The following is a 17,918-nucleotide window of genomic DNA, read 5'->3' as shown; positions in this document are numbered from 1 at the left end:
AGTACTAGCAGCTTACTGTTGATCTTTTAGGCATCATCAGGACACATGTTATCATCTTAACGAGTCTAGTATTACTGAACACTAAATTTAAGTTTGACTCTTTTTTTTTCCTTTTTTATTTTAAAAAAACTATTATCAAAAGGGTAACAGCGATCGCACCAATCAATGAAAAACAGAAAAGTGGTCAATTTTACACATTTTTGCTCAAAAATTACTCATATTAGTGAGTGTATAATACTGTTCATATCCAAAAATGGTACAATAACCGTAAAATTAATATTTTAATAAAATATAAGTGTAAAATAAATAAATTGAAATGAGCAAGTAAAAAAGGAGAAAAAAAAGATTTTAGTGCAATAATTTTTGCAATGACAAAATTTAGTTACAAAATTAGGCTACAACTTTATTCAATTTATTTTTTTTATTAGAAGTGAATTTTAACAAATCCACCATTGAATGATATCTTCTTTTTATATTTTCTATACTTGTAAAATTTCTAGAAAATTAAAGATCAATAGTTATGTCATTAATAAATTTTTTAAATTGTAAGTTTTTGTAATTTAAAATTATGCATAAAATATAAACTTATAGATCATATAGTAAATAAAATCCGATTAACACAAAATATGATACATATGTATTAAGAGTGTAAAAAATATATAATTAAAAATTAGATTTTCAAAATATGTATGAAATTAAACAATTAAAATTTTAAAATATATAGTAATATTTATTTCATTAAATTTATTAAGTAAAATTGTAATATTATATTACAACTAATTTTGTAGATAAATTTTGTTTTAAAATTCGAGGTGGTACGAGTCATCCGAGTCTTCCCTCGCGGGCCTCATTCCCCACCAACAGCTGGTCAAAAAAGTCTCTGTTCACATTCAAATCAATTGGACAGAACCAAAACCACATTTGACCATTTGTTTTAGAGTTTTGAACCATATGTAAACGCACAAAATATATGCAACACTCTCAGCCCATAATTAATTACCCTTATCTGCTCCAAGAAACAAAGTAAATAAATAAAAACAACAACAACAACTACACTTGTTAAAATTGTTTGCGGGGGGGGTTCCAAAACAATAAATCCTTTCCACTCCCAGTGCATCATTCTCTCGTCGTTCGTGGGCATAGGACCGAAGCGTCAATGGAAGGTATATCACAGTCTATTTTAAAGTTATTAAGGACGGCCGGGAAGGGAAGGTCAGACAGAAAAAAACAATATTACAATTACTCTTCAGTTCTTCCTGAGGGATCATGTCGACGATTTTCACTCGCTGAAATCAAGAAAGCTACCTTTTACTTCCATGACGATTTAGTAATTGGTGAGGGGGGTGTTGGCAAAGTCTATAAGGGGTTTATTGATGACCGTGGTGGCATAAACGTTGCAATAAAGCGTTTGAATATCAACTCAATGCATGGTGTTGACGAGTTATCGAACGAGGTGGTGTTGCTTTGCCAGCTACGCCACCCTAACCTCATCCCTCTCATCGGATATTGTATTGATAAAGGCGAGAGGTGCCTTGTCTACGAATTCATGGTCAATGGAAACCTGCACCAACACATCTGCGGCACTGACCACGATCCCCTCCCGTGGAAACAAAGACTAGCGATTTGCATCGGAGTCGCGCGTGGACTGCACTATCTTCACACTGGGCTAAAGCATACTATTATCCACCGTGACGTGAAGATGAGCAACATTCTGTTGGACGAGAAATGGGAAGCCAAGTTGGCAGATTTCGGGTTGTCCAGGATGGGTCCCCCGAGTTTGTCAAAGGCTTCAATTATGTTCGAAATTTCTTTAGTGGGTGGTGCGGGTACTATGGGTTACATTGCTCCTGAGAATTTCGTTGGTCGGCGGCTGACCGATAAATCCGACGTCTACTCTTTCGGTGTAGTACTGTTTGAAATACTCTGTGGCAGAAATACAATTAAGGAGACGTCGGAAGAGGAAGAGTGTTATCTGATTAGCTGGGCCGGCCAATGTAAACAAGAAGGGACCATCAATAAGATAATTGATCCGTATCTGATGGGGAAGATAGCTCCAGAGTGTTTCAAGATTTACGTCGGCATTGCGAGTTCTTGCGTGCGAGGTGAGGGAAAGGATCGTCCAGCAATGGGTGAAGTGGAGGTAGGACTTGAACATGCACTGCAGTTGCAAGAGAGCGCAGATGCTGCAAGGGAGGAAGGTGAATATGACTATCCCATTGATGAATTAACCTGTAGTGATTCTCCAATTGGGATGTACAGATTTTGATGTGTTTCAGAATCACCGGAGATGATAAACACCGGTGCTGAATCCTTGTAATTTGGTTGAGTTCAATGTCTTTAGAGCTTGTTTGCTGCTTGTAAACGAATTTATTTTACCTATCCATATTGAGTTTCATGTAGTTTCAGACTTTTTCTTTGCTGGTTTTCTGAGATTTAAGGTCATCATGGTTATGTTTTTTGATGAATAGGTCATTATGGTAGTACTGAGTGTCCTATAAATGGCATCATATATTATTGCAGTTTTTATTCTAATGTTTAAATAGTTTGTTGCGATTTTGAATGTCATTATAATTCTAAAATATTGTGTAATTATTCTATCTTATTATTGTTAGGTTCTCCATAGAAGAGAACTTTAATTTGAATCTCCTTCCCTTATTGAAAAGTAAATTTTTTAAAAAAAATTAGAATTATATCTTATTCGAGTTTGTAGCGTAATAGTAGCATTAATTTACAGCTGGTTTTGTTAGGTTCTAAACGAACTAGCAGCTTTCAATCAAATTCAATTTGTCACTTGTAGCTTTAAATTTGCAATGATCAAAATAATCTAGATATCATCCTCTTTTGCTTTGTTATTTCCATTGCCCAACAAATTGCTTTTGCTTTGTTATTTCCACTACTTTTCCTTTAATCTACATATCATCCGGTAAAAAAAGGGGACAACCATCTGGTCAAAAAAGTAGTGTTTCTTTTTTTTTCCCTATGGAAATAATAAATAATTAATAATAAAAATATCGGTGTTCGCATTTGGTGTCCGTTTTAGAGGGTGAGTATGAAAAAAAAAAAAAAGATGCTAAGACTAAAACTGTGTTTGGCTGAATATTATAAAAAATAAAGTTTATTTATAATATATGCACTGTTAAAACTTATTTGAAAAATGAAAAGAGATGCAAATTGCAGTAATAATATTGCTGATATTTTGAGGAAAAAAAAAAGAAAAATGAGAGAGAAAAAGTAATGTGTTGTCGAAATACAAAAAATAAAATTAAAAAAATAAAAAACTAACAAGTATTTCGGTAATTGTGTTACCTAAATACTTTCCTTATGGCACACAAATATCTGCCCGGTGTTAGTTTCAATTTCTAACTTTTAGTTTCTTTTTGAGAAAAGGGTTAAAATTAAAAAATCGGTTGCTATATTGATAGAAACTTGGAGGAAAAGGTCTTTATCGTAAGAACTAACCTGTAGACTGCCAAATGTTACCATGATGACATTAGGAAACTAATATATTTATTCTAAAACTAGTAGATATATTTTAAGTTAAAAAAAAAAAAAGCACACATTTTTTTTTATTCTATACTTTCTAAAAATGAATAGTTACGCATTGTTAGGGATATATTAGACATATTAGTCCAATGCAGAATAGAGAGGATGCGGAAGGTGGAGTATAGAATAGGAATATTAAGAACACGGGGATTACGTGGTTCAGTCTTGTCGACCTACATCCACGAAGGAATCCCTTAAGGGTTACATCTTTATTGTATAAAAGTGTAGTACAATAACCTATGTTACAATGAACCCTTACATGTGTATATATAGGCGTCTAAACCCTAGACTACTAGTACAAGCAGGAGTGGGCTTGGGCCTATTACATTGGACTAATATATCTAATATATCTTTAACACGCACAATAAGGAGGGTGGATTCGAACATTTAGTGAGTGTTTGGATAGGAATTATCTACGTCTAGCGTTTTGAATTTTGCGTTTTCCTCTTCTTCTTCTTTTTTTCACGTGTTTTAGGAGACAAATTTCACTGTTTATTTACTGTTTATGAACAGTAGCCGTAATATTTGACTTTTCAGCACATCAGTGTGTCCCTTGCACTGTTCACGGTACCCACAAACCTCACTTTTCAGCAACTTTTTCATTAAAAATAGGTTTTACGGTACTATTTATACATTTAAAAATTATTTTGCAACAGTGTTTTCAGTTTTCAACTATATTTAAACGGACCCTAAACATCTTTTTTTAGAGATATCAAAAGTGTCAATTAACATAACTCAATTAACATAGTTACAACAATGTTGTGTACTAACTGGTCCTTTGCTTATGGGTAGGTTTTCAAAATTATCTTATTTTATAATTAAAATTCTTTGTTTTAATATTTTAATTAAAGTGTATTTTAAAATATTAAGTATGAATTTTGCTTATTATTTAAAAAAAGAATATTATTAAAATATTAAAATTCTCGACATATTTAAAGAAAGAATAAATAACTAAATGCAAAATAACTTGTGTCAATGTAGGTAACTGTAGCAAACTTGTAAATTTACACAATTATAAATAGACTAATGTGAGTTATTTTTAAGATAAAAAATTGTATAAATTTAACACTTTTTTCTTTTCAATAATTTTTGCAATGCTGGTGCTCTTAAGGGTTTGTTTGGATACTGTTTATTTTGCTGAAACTGAAAATTTATTACTGAAAATAATATAAATAAACGTAAAAATTAATTAAAATAGTATAATAAATTTTATAAATAATACCAAAAGAATACGGTGAGATCTATAAATAATAACAAAAATAAAAAAAATAGTAATTTTTTATCGGTATTCAAGCACAAACTAAGTCATCACAGTACATTCCCCCCCCCCCCCCCCCCCCCAACACACACACACACACACACACACACACAGAGTCACGACAGTCTGCCATTTTGGGCCTCATCCTCCACTTGCAGCTGGTCAAAAAAGTCTGTGTTCACATTCAAATCAATTGGACAGAACTAAAACCACATTTGACCATTTGTTTTAGAGTTTTGATATTTTCATGCCGGAAGAGTTGCCATTGCTTCTTGTTCCGGTTCAAGAAGAAAAAAGGAGGAGGAGGCACACAGCATGGCCGAGTCCGTAGTGTCCTTTGTTGTGGAAAGGCTAGGCAACCTTCTAATTGAAGAAGCAGCGTTTTTACAAGGGGTGAACCGGCAAGTAAATCAGATTCAAATCGAACTAAAGCGGATGCAGTGCTTCTTAAAAGACGCAGACAAAAAGCAAAACGATGATGAAAGTGTTCAAAATTGGGTTTCAGAGATTCGGGAAGCTGCCTACGACGTTCAGGATGTCATTGAAACTTTCGCCCTTGAGATCGCTTCAAAGAACAGAGACAACAACCCAGTCAATAGATATGTTCCTAGCTTCAACAACAGCAGAAAGCTTCACAAAGTGGGGTCCAAGATTGAGTCCATTAAAACAAGAATTTCCGATCTCACTAGGAGCTTACAAACTTATGGTGTGACTCCCATGAAAGAAGAGGGTTCGAGTTTAGCTTTGGACAGGCAAAGGCAATTGAGATGGTCATATTCCCATATTGTTGAAGAGTATATTGTGGGATTGGATGAAAATATAAAAGAAGTTGTTGGTCAGTTGGTGAATGAAGATAAACAGTGTCAAGTTGTGTCTATTTGTGGGATGGGTGGTCTAGGAAAGACCACTCTTGCTAAGAAAGTTTACCATCACAGTGATGTTAGGCGTCATTTTGATGGTTTCGCTTGGGCTTATATATCCCAGCAATGCAAAACAAGGGATGTTTGGGAAGGAATATTAATCAAACTTACCTCTCCAACCAAAGACGAGAGGGATCAAATTTCGAAAATGAGAGATGATGAGGTGGCAAAGAAGCTTAATCAAGTTCAGAAAGAGAAGAGATGTTTGGTGATCCTGGATGATATTTGGAGCACAGAGGCATGGGATTTTCTTAGTCCGGGTTTCCCGTCAGGGCAGGTAATTAGCAGCAAAATTTTACTAACAACTCGCAATAGAGACGTAGCCTCGCATATAGGTCCCGGAGGTTTTCTACATGAACCGGGGTGTTTAAACGAAGAACAGAGCTGGGAGCTGTTTCAGAAGAAGGCATTTCAGAGACAAGATCCAGGTATATTCTTGTCCTACCACTTTTATGGTTTACATATGTACAATTGCATTGATAGACTACAAATTGAGGAAATCTTGATTCATGTTTAGAACATCTTATAATCTCTTAAATGTTCTTTTATTATAGTAGTTTTTATTGCAATTATTATATGATCAAGGTATTAAAAGCTGAGAAACGCAAATGGTTTCTTTCTATTGTAGTTTTTAGCTTATTTAGGGAATATTTAATCTAGGTATTAACTTAAAGTTTGTGAGGAGGGCTTCAAATCCGCTATCGAAACCTACAATGTAATTAGGTGCAAAGCACTTCAATATCAATCAATGAATAGAAGATTATGCATTCAAATTCATTCAGCATTCAGCAATACATATCACTAGTGATTTAAGATTGATAAGTAGCATGCTAGTTTGTCATGTTTGCTAAAAAGGACTAGAATCATTTATTTGGCTTCTGAAAGATCAGGGGAAAGGCTATCATTTTAAAATTTAAACTAGACAAATTCTTTTCGGTACGTAATTTCCAAGTAAGCGCTGAAGAGACGGCCATTGCAGATTGAAAGTCAGTTTAAAGTGTGGACTTGGTCAATTAGTCTTTGTCTTGAAAATAAGTTGTATAATTATGTGCCCCTGTAATTTGAGTTTGTCTTGTGAGTTATGCTTTCAATTGTTGGAGGTGGTAGAAATAGTGAGAGTGGTGTTGTCTCTAGACTATATATATGATAGTAGGTAGAACTGTAGGCTTCCAAATTAAGCATTTTGAACTAATTCTATATTATGTATTGTCATCTGGTTGAGCATTGGTCCCATTTATCTATCTCTTTAACTTGTTGAGATTCTAATACTTAAAAATGTTATACTTTCTAATGTAGTTCCTTTGAACATTATTGTTGATGGTGTTAGTGTTGTTGTTATATATGTTTATCATGATGATGCAGAATTCAGAATTTCCAAAGACATGGAGAATTTAGGGAGGGAAATGGTGGCTAGGTGTGCTGGTTTACCACTGGCAATTATTGTGCTTGGAGGACTTTTGGCAACAAAGGAAACATTGGATGAATGGGATATTGTGCATCGAAATATAAAGTCACACTTAGGTAGAGGCCACGGTCAACAATCAAAAGTTCACGAGGTGTTGGCTTTGAGTTACTTTGAATTGCCTTACCAATTGAAACCATGCTTCCTCTATCTGAGCCATTTTCCAGAGGACTTTGATATACCAGCAAAGAAATTGGTTCGACTATGGGTGGCAGAAGGCTTTGTGCCTCCGAAGTATGAACAAGAGGGAGATGAAAAGTTGGAAGATTATGCAGAACGCTACTTGGTTGAGTTGATAAATAGATGCATGGTTCAAGTGGGTGTAATTGGGTCAAATGGAAGGATTAAATCTTGCCGTCTCCATGATCTTATGCGAGATCTATGCTTGTCAAAGGCAAAGCAGGAAAATTTCCTCCATATACTGAGTCATTGGAGTGGAAATGAGACAGTTGATTCATCAACTGGTAGTATTCGAAGGCTTGTCATCTTTTCTGATGTTCCCACAAATAATTATTACAAAGAAAATACCCAGATCAGATCCCTTATATACTTCAATGATATTAGCAAGCAAGTCAAATTAGTTTTTAAGTACTCAAAATTGCTCAGAGTTTCAGAGTTTTGGATCTAGAAGGAATCCAGTCATTGGATGGACAGTTACCAAAGCAAATAGGAAGCTTGATTCATTTGAGGTTCTTAAGCTTGAAGAAAACTCATATACGAGAATTGCCTTCCTCCATAGTCAATTTGGTGTGTTTAGAGACGCTAAATTTGGAAACCATTGAAGAACTGAGTTGGGAATCAACTGTACTAATACCGACAGTGATATGGAAGATGAAAAAGTTGAGACATTTGTATCTTCCAAAGTGGTGTAACTATTTAACTGATGATAAGATGCAACTAGCAAAACTGAGCAACTTGCAGACACTAGTGAACTTCCCCACAAACAAATGTGATGTAAGAGATCTTCTTAGTTTGACCAATCTTAAAAAATTGGTGCTAAATGACCCGAGAGATTTCCAAGAGTTTGGGGAAATCTTCAATCCTCCTAACAAAAAATTAAGCAGCCTTCGGTCCTTGTCCATGAAGACTGAAATGCTTTCATTCCCTGATAAGGTAGTAGATGTAGAACAAGTAGTACAAGGCTGTCCTCGTCTTCACAAGCTGCACATAGAAGGGCGGATTAACAAACTACCAAATCACCAGGAATTTCCTCCATGCCTTGCCAAGTTAACTTTGTGGGGATCTAGACTTGTGGAAGATCCAATGCCAATACTCGAGAAGCTACCTTACTTGAGGGTCTTAAGAGGATGGGAAGCCTTCATTGGAAAGCAAATGGTTTGTTCTGAAAAAGGGTTTCCTCAACTCAAATCTTTACTCCTTCGGGGCTTGCCTAATTTACAAGAGTGGACAGTGGAAGCAGGTGCCATGCCGAGCCTTGGCCGTTTAGAGATTACAGATTGCAACAAGTTGGAGACAGTTCCAGATGGATTGAAGTTCGTCAGTGCACTTCAGGAACTGGAGATACGATGGATGCCAAGAGCATTCAAACATAGGCTTGAAGAAGGAGGAGAGGATTTCTACAAAGTCCAGCACGTGCCTTCCATTACTTTTCTGAATTGAGCTTTGAATACAAGGGTGATCATTTGGTAAAACGCACTAAAAGGTTTGTGTAGACTTATTTTCTAAATTCTTTAGCTTCTCTACTGCAACCTTTATTTTTGTTAAAAAGAGATGAGAGGAAAAAATGTCATAATGCTAATCCTAATCCAATAAAAAGATATCAAGTTGTGTAAAAATGCCAAAAGTTGTAGCGGGTGACTATTATGGGAACTATGGGAGGAACTGAAGTCGATTACTGCCATGGCACTTGTTACTCCTTTATTAGCACAAATAGCAAATGATAGCACCCATAGCGGTTACAAAGAATCGCCTATGAAATGGTTTGTTTCGTGTGTAGGTACATTAATGGGAGCAACTACTGGATAGCAAGGTGAAAGAATGATTTTGTGCCTACAATAATATTTGAAGTTTGCATCTGCGAGGGGTCACCATAAAGTGAATCTTGACTCGATACTAAATTTAATTTATAGTCATCTATTGGTTGATTTGAATTCACAATTTCAATTTAAATCTCACATGTGTTCATTTATGTGTGTTAGCTTGTGTGTAAGAGTTATTTCCCTACTATATTTGAGTTCAATTCTTTTTGTGTTGAAGCTTGACAGTAGTCTGTTTGGATTTCTATATGATGTCATCTCCATGTTATGTATGCATCCAGTGGATCAAGGTTAACCATCAAATGACTGGTGACAGTAGTCCAACACATGCTTTCCATTATTTTTCTGAATTAAGCTTAGAAATAAAGGTGATCATTCGGTGAAACGGACTTACTGTTTATATAAACCTATCTTCTAAATTCTAAAGCTTCTCTACTGCAATCTTTATTTTTGTTACAAAGAAGATAAAGAGAAAGAAATATCATAGATCCTAATCCTAATCCTAATGACTATATTTGTTTAAAATACATGTCTAATAAAAGAGTAGTGCTACGTTCATAACATTTTTAATTATGTAACAATGCCAAAATTATAGGAGGTGGATGTAATTGGGACTATGTCAAAATTATAGTAGGTGGGTGTAATTGGGTCTATGTCAGTCAACTAGTATGGTACTAGTTAAAAAGATTAATAAAAATATTACGCAAACCAATTAGAAAATCTCTCTCTCTCTCTCTCTCTCTCTCTCTCTCTCTCTATATATATATATATATATATATATATATATATATATATTCAAATACAACAATTATTAACCCTCAATTCAAAAAGTAGGATAATGCTCTAATATTATTTGTAACACTCAGTTCGATCCTTTGAGCCCAAAATGCTAACCCAAGCAGTGTTTAGGAGTCCTAAACTTCTCAAATTTTCCATCTCTAGTCGTTATGGAACTCTCCCAAGCAGCCAAGAAAGTATCTCCTGCATCTGTCTTATATAGCATCTCTCTCACAGACATGTAGGCTCCACTGCACATGAGCAAATTATGACATTGTACAACTCGCATGTGTGCGGCTCCTAAAGAGTATTCTATTGTCATGATACCATTTGTCATCTAATCAAATTTATTTTATATTCTGTAAACATTAATGTAAGTTACAATTGGTATGCAACTATACATAATTATTTATATAGCCCCAAACTTGATTGTAAATTTTTAAATTTTCCTAAAATTCAAAAGAATCAAATGCCCAAGAAATTAAAAGTATGGGGAAAAAAACACAGGCACAACAAGTTGTTCCTTTTCTTTTTCTTTTTTTTTTTATTTTTATAATTCGATAGTTAGAGAGGGAGGGATATTTGAATTCTAGATGTTTTTGTTGCAAATACCAAAAGATGTGAAATAGTTCTCGATTTATTATTAATATGTTTCTATTCACTTTGGGCTCAAATTCAAAGAATTCAGTTTGGGCTCTAAATGGTTCTCAAAAAAATGTGTAGGCTGAAAATTGATGGTCCAACGCCCATGCAGTTTTACTCCAATTTTGTTTTCTTATGGTGATTTTATTCCGATTTAGATCACGAGTTTGTTAATCATTATACGGTTATACCATTAATCATCAGATTCATCACAATCTCACCGTGAGCCTGTGATCTTTATCTTTATGTACACAAAGAAATTAAAAATGGAAAAGGGTACTAATACATGGAATGCTATCTGTATTTATATTGGTAAGTTATAAATAAATATCCTCTTATCTCATTTTGATTTTAAAAAAAATAAACATATAATATATGACAGTTAATGAATTATAAAGTGAAAAATTAAGAGTGGGATAAAAGGATTTTTTTTTCGCAAATAGCTTTTTTTATGTGGGAATTTTCATAAATAGCTTTGTTTCAAAACTACACCATCATCACTTTATACTAGACTTGATAAATTTTTCAGAAAAAATAAAAAATAAAGACTAATGAATCAAGTCAAATAGATTTGTGTTTGAACTTTTTTGAACCAATTAGGTACAAAGCAAACCATGTAGGAGTCACAAATGTATCGGACTAAAACAGGAAAACATATTGCTATTTTATCATCCTTGCTTGGTCTTTTTGGGCCACATAAACCCAGTATATATGACCCATATGTTTTCATGTTTTTATACCATTTTGATTTGTTTGTTTTCAGGCCTGGTGTGGATCAAAACATATATATGGCCCAAACAAATTTAGATCGGTTAATGTTAGGAGAATGAAAAAGATGGAGAGTGAAAAATATTGAAAGAATAGAAAAGTAAGATAATAAATAGTATTTGTATTTTTTATTATGTATGTTTGGTGAAGAAATATGAAAAAATAAAAAAATAATGAGTAAATTACTATTATACTTTTATTATTAAAAGTGAAATAATAGAGAGTGGTGAGATAAAAAATTTTTAAAAATTTCCATTTTTTTCATCACTCTCTTTTCTCACTTTTCACCGCAGCCAAAATAAAATAAAAAATTCTCATTTTCTTATTCTTGTTTTCTTAGAATTCCTCCTCCTTTTCATAAGATTGATTTTCTTAGGTCCACAAAAAGTAAGAAACTAACAAATGCCGAAACGTCAAAAGAGTGACGAAGAAAGGAGAAATTTCTTAGCTACTCTTGGAATGGAAGTTATTGTGTACTTTTCGGACAATACTTCCTCCTCTCACGTCAGATGTGGCGCACGTTCAGGGCAGGGTAGTCTTGGGAAAAAAAAAATTTATATATAATAATTTGAAATTTACATATTTGCCCACCATTTAAAAAAGTGTTGTGACCACCCTGAATTTTTTTAAGCCCAAAATAAATTTATAAAACTAAAATATGAAAATTAAAGAAGACCAACGGTCTCTGTCCTATTGTCCCAGCCCAATAAAAAAAAATTTATAAAACTAAAATCTGAAAATAAAAATTAAATTGCTATAAATCAAATACCCAATAAATAAAATACTCAATCAAATTTTGAATAAAAAAATCGTAACCTAAAGGGGAAATAACTTCAACCTCTCGGCAATCCGCTCTAGCCCCTTTCATTGCCAGACGGCAGAGCCACTGTCTCTGTCCCGCTGTCCCAGCCATCGCTTATCCCAGACCTACTGACCCAGCCTTCATCGCTTCAACCTCAAGAATGGCCTAAATCAACCCATCTAGTTGCATCCCCGGGCACTTGAAGGAACGCAGCCCATCTCAGCTGTCGCCTCCTCCTCCTCCTTCTCCTTCTTCTTCTTCCTCTCCTCCTTCTTCTTCTTCGTTCTACGTTTCCTCTGCAGTTCTTTTCAATTTTTTTAATTCTTAAGTTGTCCGACCACTTCAACTTTTTTTTTTTTTTGGATAAAATCCGACCACTTCAACTTTATTGCCTAGTTTTGTAATATTATTTTTAGTTTTGTCAGCCTTTAGGTGACAAGTGCGTGACTAGTACGGATGCTGAAATTCAGCCTTTTATATTAACTTTAAGCCTCCTGCCTCCACGTTATTATTATTTTTTTTTAATTCAGCTTATGTCTTTTTTTTTCTTTTTTGTCTTTCATTATTAAATACATTTTAATCTTATTATATCTTAAAAAATTGATTGTTGATTTGTTTTTTGAGCCAAAAGATTTACATACTAAGGCTGAGTTTGGATACAGATGAAAATTATTGCGTCTGCGATTTCAGCGTTTTTTTTTTTTTTTTCCTTCTGCTGCACGCGTTTCATAGGGGACAAGGCTACTGTTCATGTTACTCTGCATGAACAGTAGCTGATTTTGTTGACTTTCAGCACATTTGTGGGTCCCTTGTACTGTTCATGGGACCCACAAACTTCACTTTACAGTTTTTTTTATTAAAAATGGGTCCCACGGTACTATTCACACCTTTAAAAATTATTTTGCTACAGTATTTTCAGTTTTCAGCAATAAGCTCTATTCAAACGGACCCTAATTGAAATATGACTTTATAATTTTAAGACCCTTAATAATTTATATGAATTTTAATCAATATTATACATACATATTTATAATTTGCTTTAAAAAAAAAAATACATACATATTTATAATAATTGGTAACTTTGTAATAGTACGCTGAAATAGATAAGTACCATAATATATTGTTCTAGTGGACAAATCGAAACACGAGCCTTGGATATGCTTTGGGCAATTGGGGTAATGGACTAGCTGACTAGTGGAGATAGTTTTAAAACTGAATCAGACCAGCCCGTACGACCGGTTCAACTGGGAACCGGACACTAATCCAGTCCGGTTATGACTAAAAACCGAAAAGTAGACAAAAATTGAGAATAATCAAAAACCAGTCGGTTCAATTGTAAAAACTGGGAACCAGTATGATTGAACCGGTTATTGGCCGATTGTGTTGAAAACTAAAACTATATCGTTTTTTAAAGAGTTGCATTTTTTTTCCCTTCAAATTTAGCCTAAAACCCATAAGAATGATGATCCAAAAAAAGAAGAAGAAGAAGAAGAAGAAGAAGAAGAGAGAGAGAGAGAGAGAGGTAAAGAATTAAAGATTAAAATGTGATTCTTGATTATTTTAGGTTGTATTCACAACAATAAAACAAAACTATTCTAGATTTTTTTCTCTCTTAAACATCTCTAAACTCAATCTCAATCAAAATACAAACTCAAATTACAATTTTAAAACTAATCAAATGAGAAGAAAAAAAAAAGAAAAAGAAAAAAAAAAAAAAAGGCAAAGCTAACCCATCTGAGCCTCTGTGGGGAGGAGGAAAAGCAGAGAATAGGCATGTGTGAACCCCGATTTAAAAGGTTGTCTCTCTTGCCTTTGTCATCCATCGGTGATCTTTGTGTGTGTGTGTGTAACTTTGTGTGTATGTGTGTGTGTGTGTGTGTGAGAGAGAGAGAGAGAGAGAGCTTTTGGCTTTTGGTATGTTCTGGAATCTTGGAGTGGATGAAATGGTAGTCGTAGAGAAGAAAAGCAAAAAGAAAAGTCAAAAGTGAAGATAAAGAGAAGGTAAAGAATACGTGTATGGAGGAGAAAAAAAGAGGAAAAAAATATAAATAAATGTGTGAATGAAAAAAAAAGAGATAAGGGAAAAATAAAATAAAGAATAAGAAATTAAAATTGAGAAATATATAGAAGTGAAATTAACAGAAAAAGCTTCACAAATCATCTAACCAAAAGCATAGAAGTGAAATATGGAAGAGGAAGGGAATCAAACTCTTGAAGCTCATGTGAAGACTCCTTGTTACCACCATCACCAAACAGATCTCTCAAACCCTATGACTTCTACATGGGCAAGTCTCTTTGTCAAACTTTTAACCTTTGTTTGGGAGGAGAGAATAGAATAAAATGAAAAAAAAATGAAAAGAATAATTTTATAATATTCTTCACTTTTCTTATTTGGTAGTTTTAATGTAGAGAATGGAAAGTCCATTCTTTAGTTTGAGAGTTTAAGTGAGAGGGAATAGAATAGGTCGAAGAGAACACCCATTCTCTCCATTATCTTAAAACCTCAAATTTTAATTCCCCCAAAATTAAGAGGAATTTGAGGGATGAAATTAGATTTAATAAATATTTTAATAAAACTCCCAAAATACCCCTATATATTTCGCCATTTATTTATTTATTTGTTTTTATACAAGATATAAATTTCACTCTAGTCTAATCTAAGTATATATCTATGTGTAAGTTCCCTCCTAGAGACTTGAACCCTAATCCTTGCCCCCCACACCCCACACCCTACAAACACTTATACTTGTGGAGTAATCATCGCACTAAGGGTGTGCGGTGGTGAAATATCAACATTCCCTTTATTTTAAAATAGAGGTTTAATAATATTGTCATAAAATGATTCCATTAATTCCTTTTATGTTACTCCCAAACAAGATTACTGTGAGGTGCCGAAGACCTAAAAACCCGAGGACCCGAGGAAGGGAAGCTCGAGACATAGTAAGCAAGGGAGAATAAAGGAATAAGGAAACATACCCGAGGATACCCGAAGATGAAGTGGCATGGGCGTTGATGACATAGGGGACGTATTACGAATAGCTGAATGTGGCAGGATAACTTAGAAGGTTGCATTAAATGTCCGGCACCAACCTTTCTGGCCGCATTAATTAGAAAGTACCGACTTTGTCCGTTGCATTAATGTAGACGTGACCTGAACAGTACGAAACGTAAAGTTAGGGCTTTGCTCCATTACCAACAGACAGGTGTCGGGGGAAGAAGCTGAATAGATGGCAAGGTGTAGGGCTGAGATGATAGGAGCCAAGGATATAAATAGGAACCGGAAGATACAGAGGCTGGTTTACGAAATTGGACCCACTCTACCAAATATATTGTATTCGGATCTTTTGTGAGGGAACTAGCTGTGATACTCTAGGCTGGTTTACGAACTTTGGTCCTTACAATTGGCGCCGTCTGTGGGAACAACAACGTGATACATTCCGTTTAGAAGTATATGACTGAGGCATATCCAAAAAGAGAGGAATCAGTGAGTTCACGAAGCAGGGACGTAACCGTAAGTCTCCAGCAAGGAGTAGGGAAGGGACATATCTCAGGGGTGGCAGAAGCACATTATAGCGGTCTTGGGGCTGAACAACGATCACCAACTGAGGGGATGATGTTTCGCGATGATGTATTGCAGCAAATGCAATCTGAGATAGCTTACTTACGCAAGTGCTTGGATAGTAGAAAACGGGGACGGAAGAGTTACGCTTGTTCTTCCAATGACAGTTCGGAAGCAAACCTTGGAGGAAATGAGCCCCCAGTATTTGAGCCTCTGCGCAGTGTGACCCGTGTCAGCGCGTCTTCGGGTGTTATGACAAAGAAGCAGAAGATAGAGATGCCAGGTAATGATGGGATATATCATGATGATGAAGGTGATGCAATGGGTAAGGCCCTGAGGCAAATTGCCAAATACCCTTTTGTGACCAGGATAAATAGGGCAAAGCTACCTCGTAGGTTTTCTCAACTCATTTTTACTATGTACAATGGGAGGACTAACCCTGTAGAACACGTCAGTCATTTTAACCAAAAGATGGCCGTTTACTCGAATAATGAGGCACTGATGTGCAGAGTTTTTCCCTCCAGTTTGGGGCTCGTAGCCATGAGGTGGTTTGATGCTCTGGCAGAGGGTTCCCTGAAGTCTTTTGAGGAGTTGACTAGGGCATTTGGAGCAAGGTTCATAACTTGTAGTAGGATTCCAAAACCCTTGGATGCTCTACTGTCTATGTCTATGAGGAAAGGCGAAACACTCAAAACATACTCTGACCGATATTGGGAAATGTATAATGAAATTGATGGTGATGTGGAAAATGTGGCATTGAGAACCTTCAAAGTGGGGCTTCCTACGGAGCATGGGTTAAGGAAATCCTTGACAATGAAGGCCGTGGTAGATATGCGTCAGCTCATGGACCGGATAGATAAGTATAAACGGGTAGAAGAAGACCAGATGCAAAGCAAAGTAAAAATGAAAGTGTATCCGGAGAGGAAAGATCTTCGGGGAAGGGGGTTCCAAGGTAGCCGGCCTAAACGAGACTTTTCAAGCCACCCGATGACCGCTGAAACTCCTCTGATTAATTCATTATTCAAGGAACCCGTGCATCACATATTGGAGAAAATTCGGCATGAACCATATTTTAGGCCACCCTACAAAATGAGTGGAGATGCATCCATGAGGAATCAAAACCTCCATTGCCATTATCATCAGGACAAGGGACACACCACGGAGGATTGTCGGACACTGCGCGATCATCTAAATCAATTGGTTAAAGCTGGGAAGATCAATCACTTATTGGCTAAACCGGACGGGAAAGGGGGACAACAAGGCACCCGGAAATATTGGGGTCATGCTCCTCAACCATCTCTAGGCATTATTAATGTCATTCTGGCATAGCCGAGAGGAGAATTCGGGAAACTTTCTCGGGTCATGACCATTCAAAACGGTTTTGGAAATGAAGTCATGGAAGAAAGCAATCAAGTAGTTAAAAGAATGAGGTTCTCGGCGACGCCATTATTGGGATTTTTCGATAAAGATAAAGAGGGCACGTGTCAACCCCACGATGACGCATTGGTGGTAACGGTTCGTATCGGGGGATATGATGTGAGACGAGTCTTGGTGGATGATGGAAGTGGTGCAGAAATCATGTATCCTGATCTGTTTAATGGGTTAAAGTTGAAAGAAGAAGATTTGGAAAAATATGACTCCCCGTTGGTAGGTTTTGATGGAAAACAGATAATTCCACGAGGTATGATTAAGTTACCTGTACAGGTGGAGGGCTCCGAAGTACAGGTTAACTTCATAGTTGTTATGGCATCCTCACCGTACACGGCCATTTTGGCCAGGCCTTGGCTCCATGCAATGGGGGCAGTTTCATCTACTTTGCACGTAATGGTGAAATATCCTATACGAGGAAATGTGGGAGTACTACATGGTAGCCAGGTGGTAGCCAGGCAATGTCTGACGTCTGCCACTATCTGAACAGGTCAAGGTTCATTGGTAGGGGAGGTTCTGGAGACATCATAGCAATTAAAGGAAATTGCTCGGGAAGTCGGTAAAGTTGAGGATGGAGGTTCTGCCGAAGAGATAGACAAAGTATTTATAGGGGAAGACAAAGAGAAATATTTTCAAGTGAGATCAAGGTTACCGATACCGGAAAGGGAGGAGTTGGTTCAATTCTTACAGGATAACATTGATGTTTTTGCATGGACGACCTATGACGTCCCGGGAATTGATCTAGAAGTCATTTGCCACCAT

The 17,918-nt window shown here is 35.7% G+C and overlaps 2 protein-coding genes and 1 pseudogene across 2 annotated transcripts; all 3 read left to right on the top strand.

Annotated features, from left to right (window-relative positions):
* Positions 1-1,156: 1,156 nt before the first annotated feature.
* LOC142635501 (receptor-like protein kinase FERONIA) lies at positions 1,157-2,266 on the top strand. Its single transcript, XM_075809644.1, has one exon. The coding sequence runs from the start codon at positions 1,157-1,159 to the stop codon at positions 2,264-2,266; it is 1,110 nt and encodes a 369-aa protein (XP_075665759.1).
* A 2,767-nt stretch (positions 2,267-5,033) lies between these two features.
* On the top strand, positions 5,034-9,399 carry LOC142637371 (putative disease resistance protein At1g50180; annotated as a pseudogene).
* Positions 9,400-15,620: 6,221 nt separating this feature from the next.
* LOC142635500 (uncharacterized) lies at positions 15,621-17,057 on the top strand. The gene has a single exon (XM_075809643.1). The coding sequence runs from the start codon at positions 15,621-15,623 to the stop codon at positions 17,055-17,057; it is 1,437 nt and encodes a 478-aa protein (XP_075665758.1).
* The last annotated feature ends 861 nt before the right edge of the window (positions 17,058-17,918 follow it).

This window comes from Castanea sativa, chromosome 5 (genome assembly GCF_040712315.1).
Source record: "Castanea sativa cultivar Marrone di Chiusa Pesio chromosome 5, ASM4071231v1".
Classification (NCBI taxonomy): Eukaryota; Viridiplantae; Streptophyta; class Magnoliopsida; order Fagales; family Fagaceae; genus Castanea; species Castanea sativa.
Note: the sequence above shows the minus strand (reverse complement) of the source record. Positions and strands in the feature narration are given on the sequence as shown.

Coding starts and splice junctions, on each gene's coding strand:
- LOC142635501 (XM_075809644.1), top strand. CDS start 1,157: ATGGAAGGTATATCACAGTCTATTTTAAAGTTATTAAGGACGGCCGGG.
- LOC142635500 (XM_075809643.1), top strand. CDS start 15,621: ATGACTGAGGCATATCCAAAAAGAGAGGAATCAGTGAGTTCACGAAGC.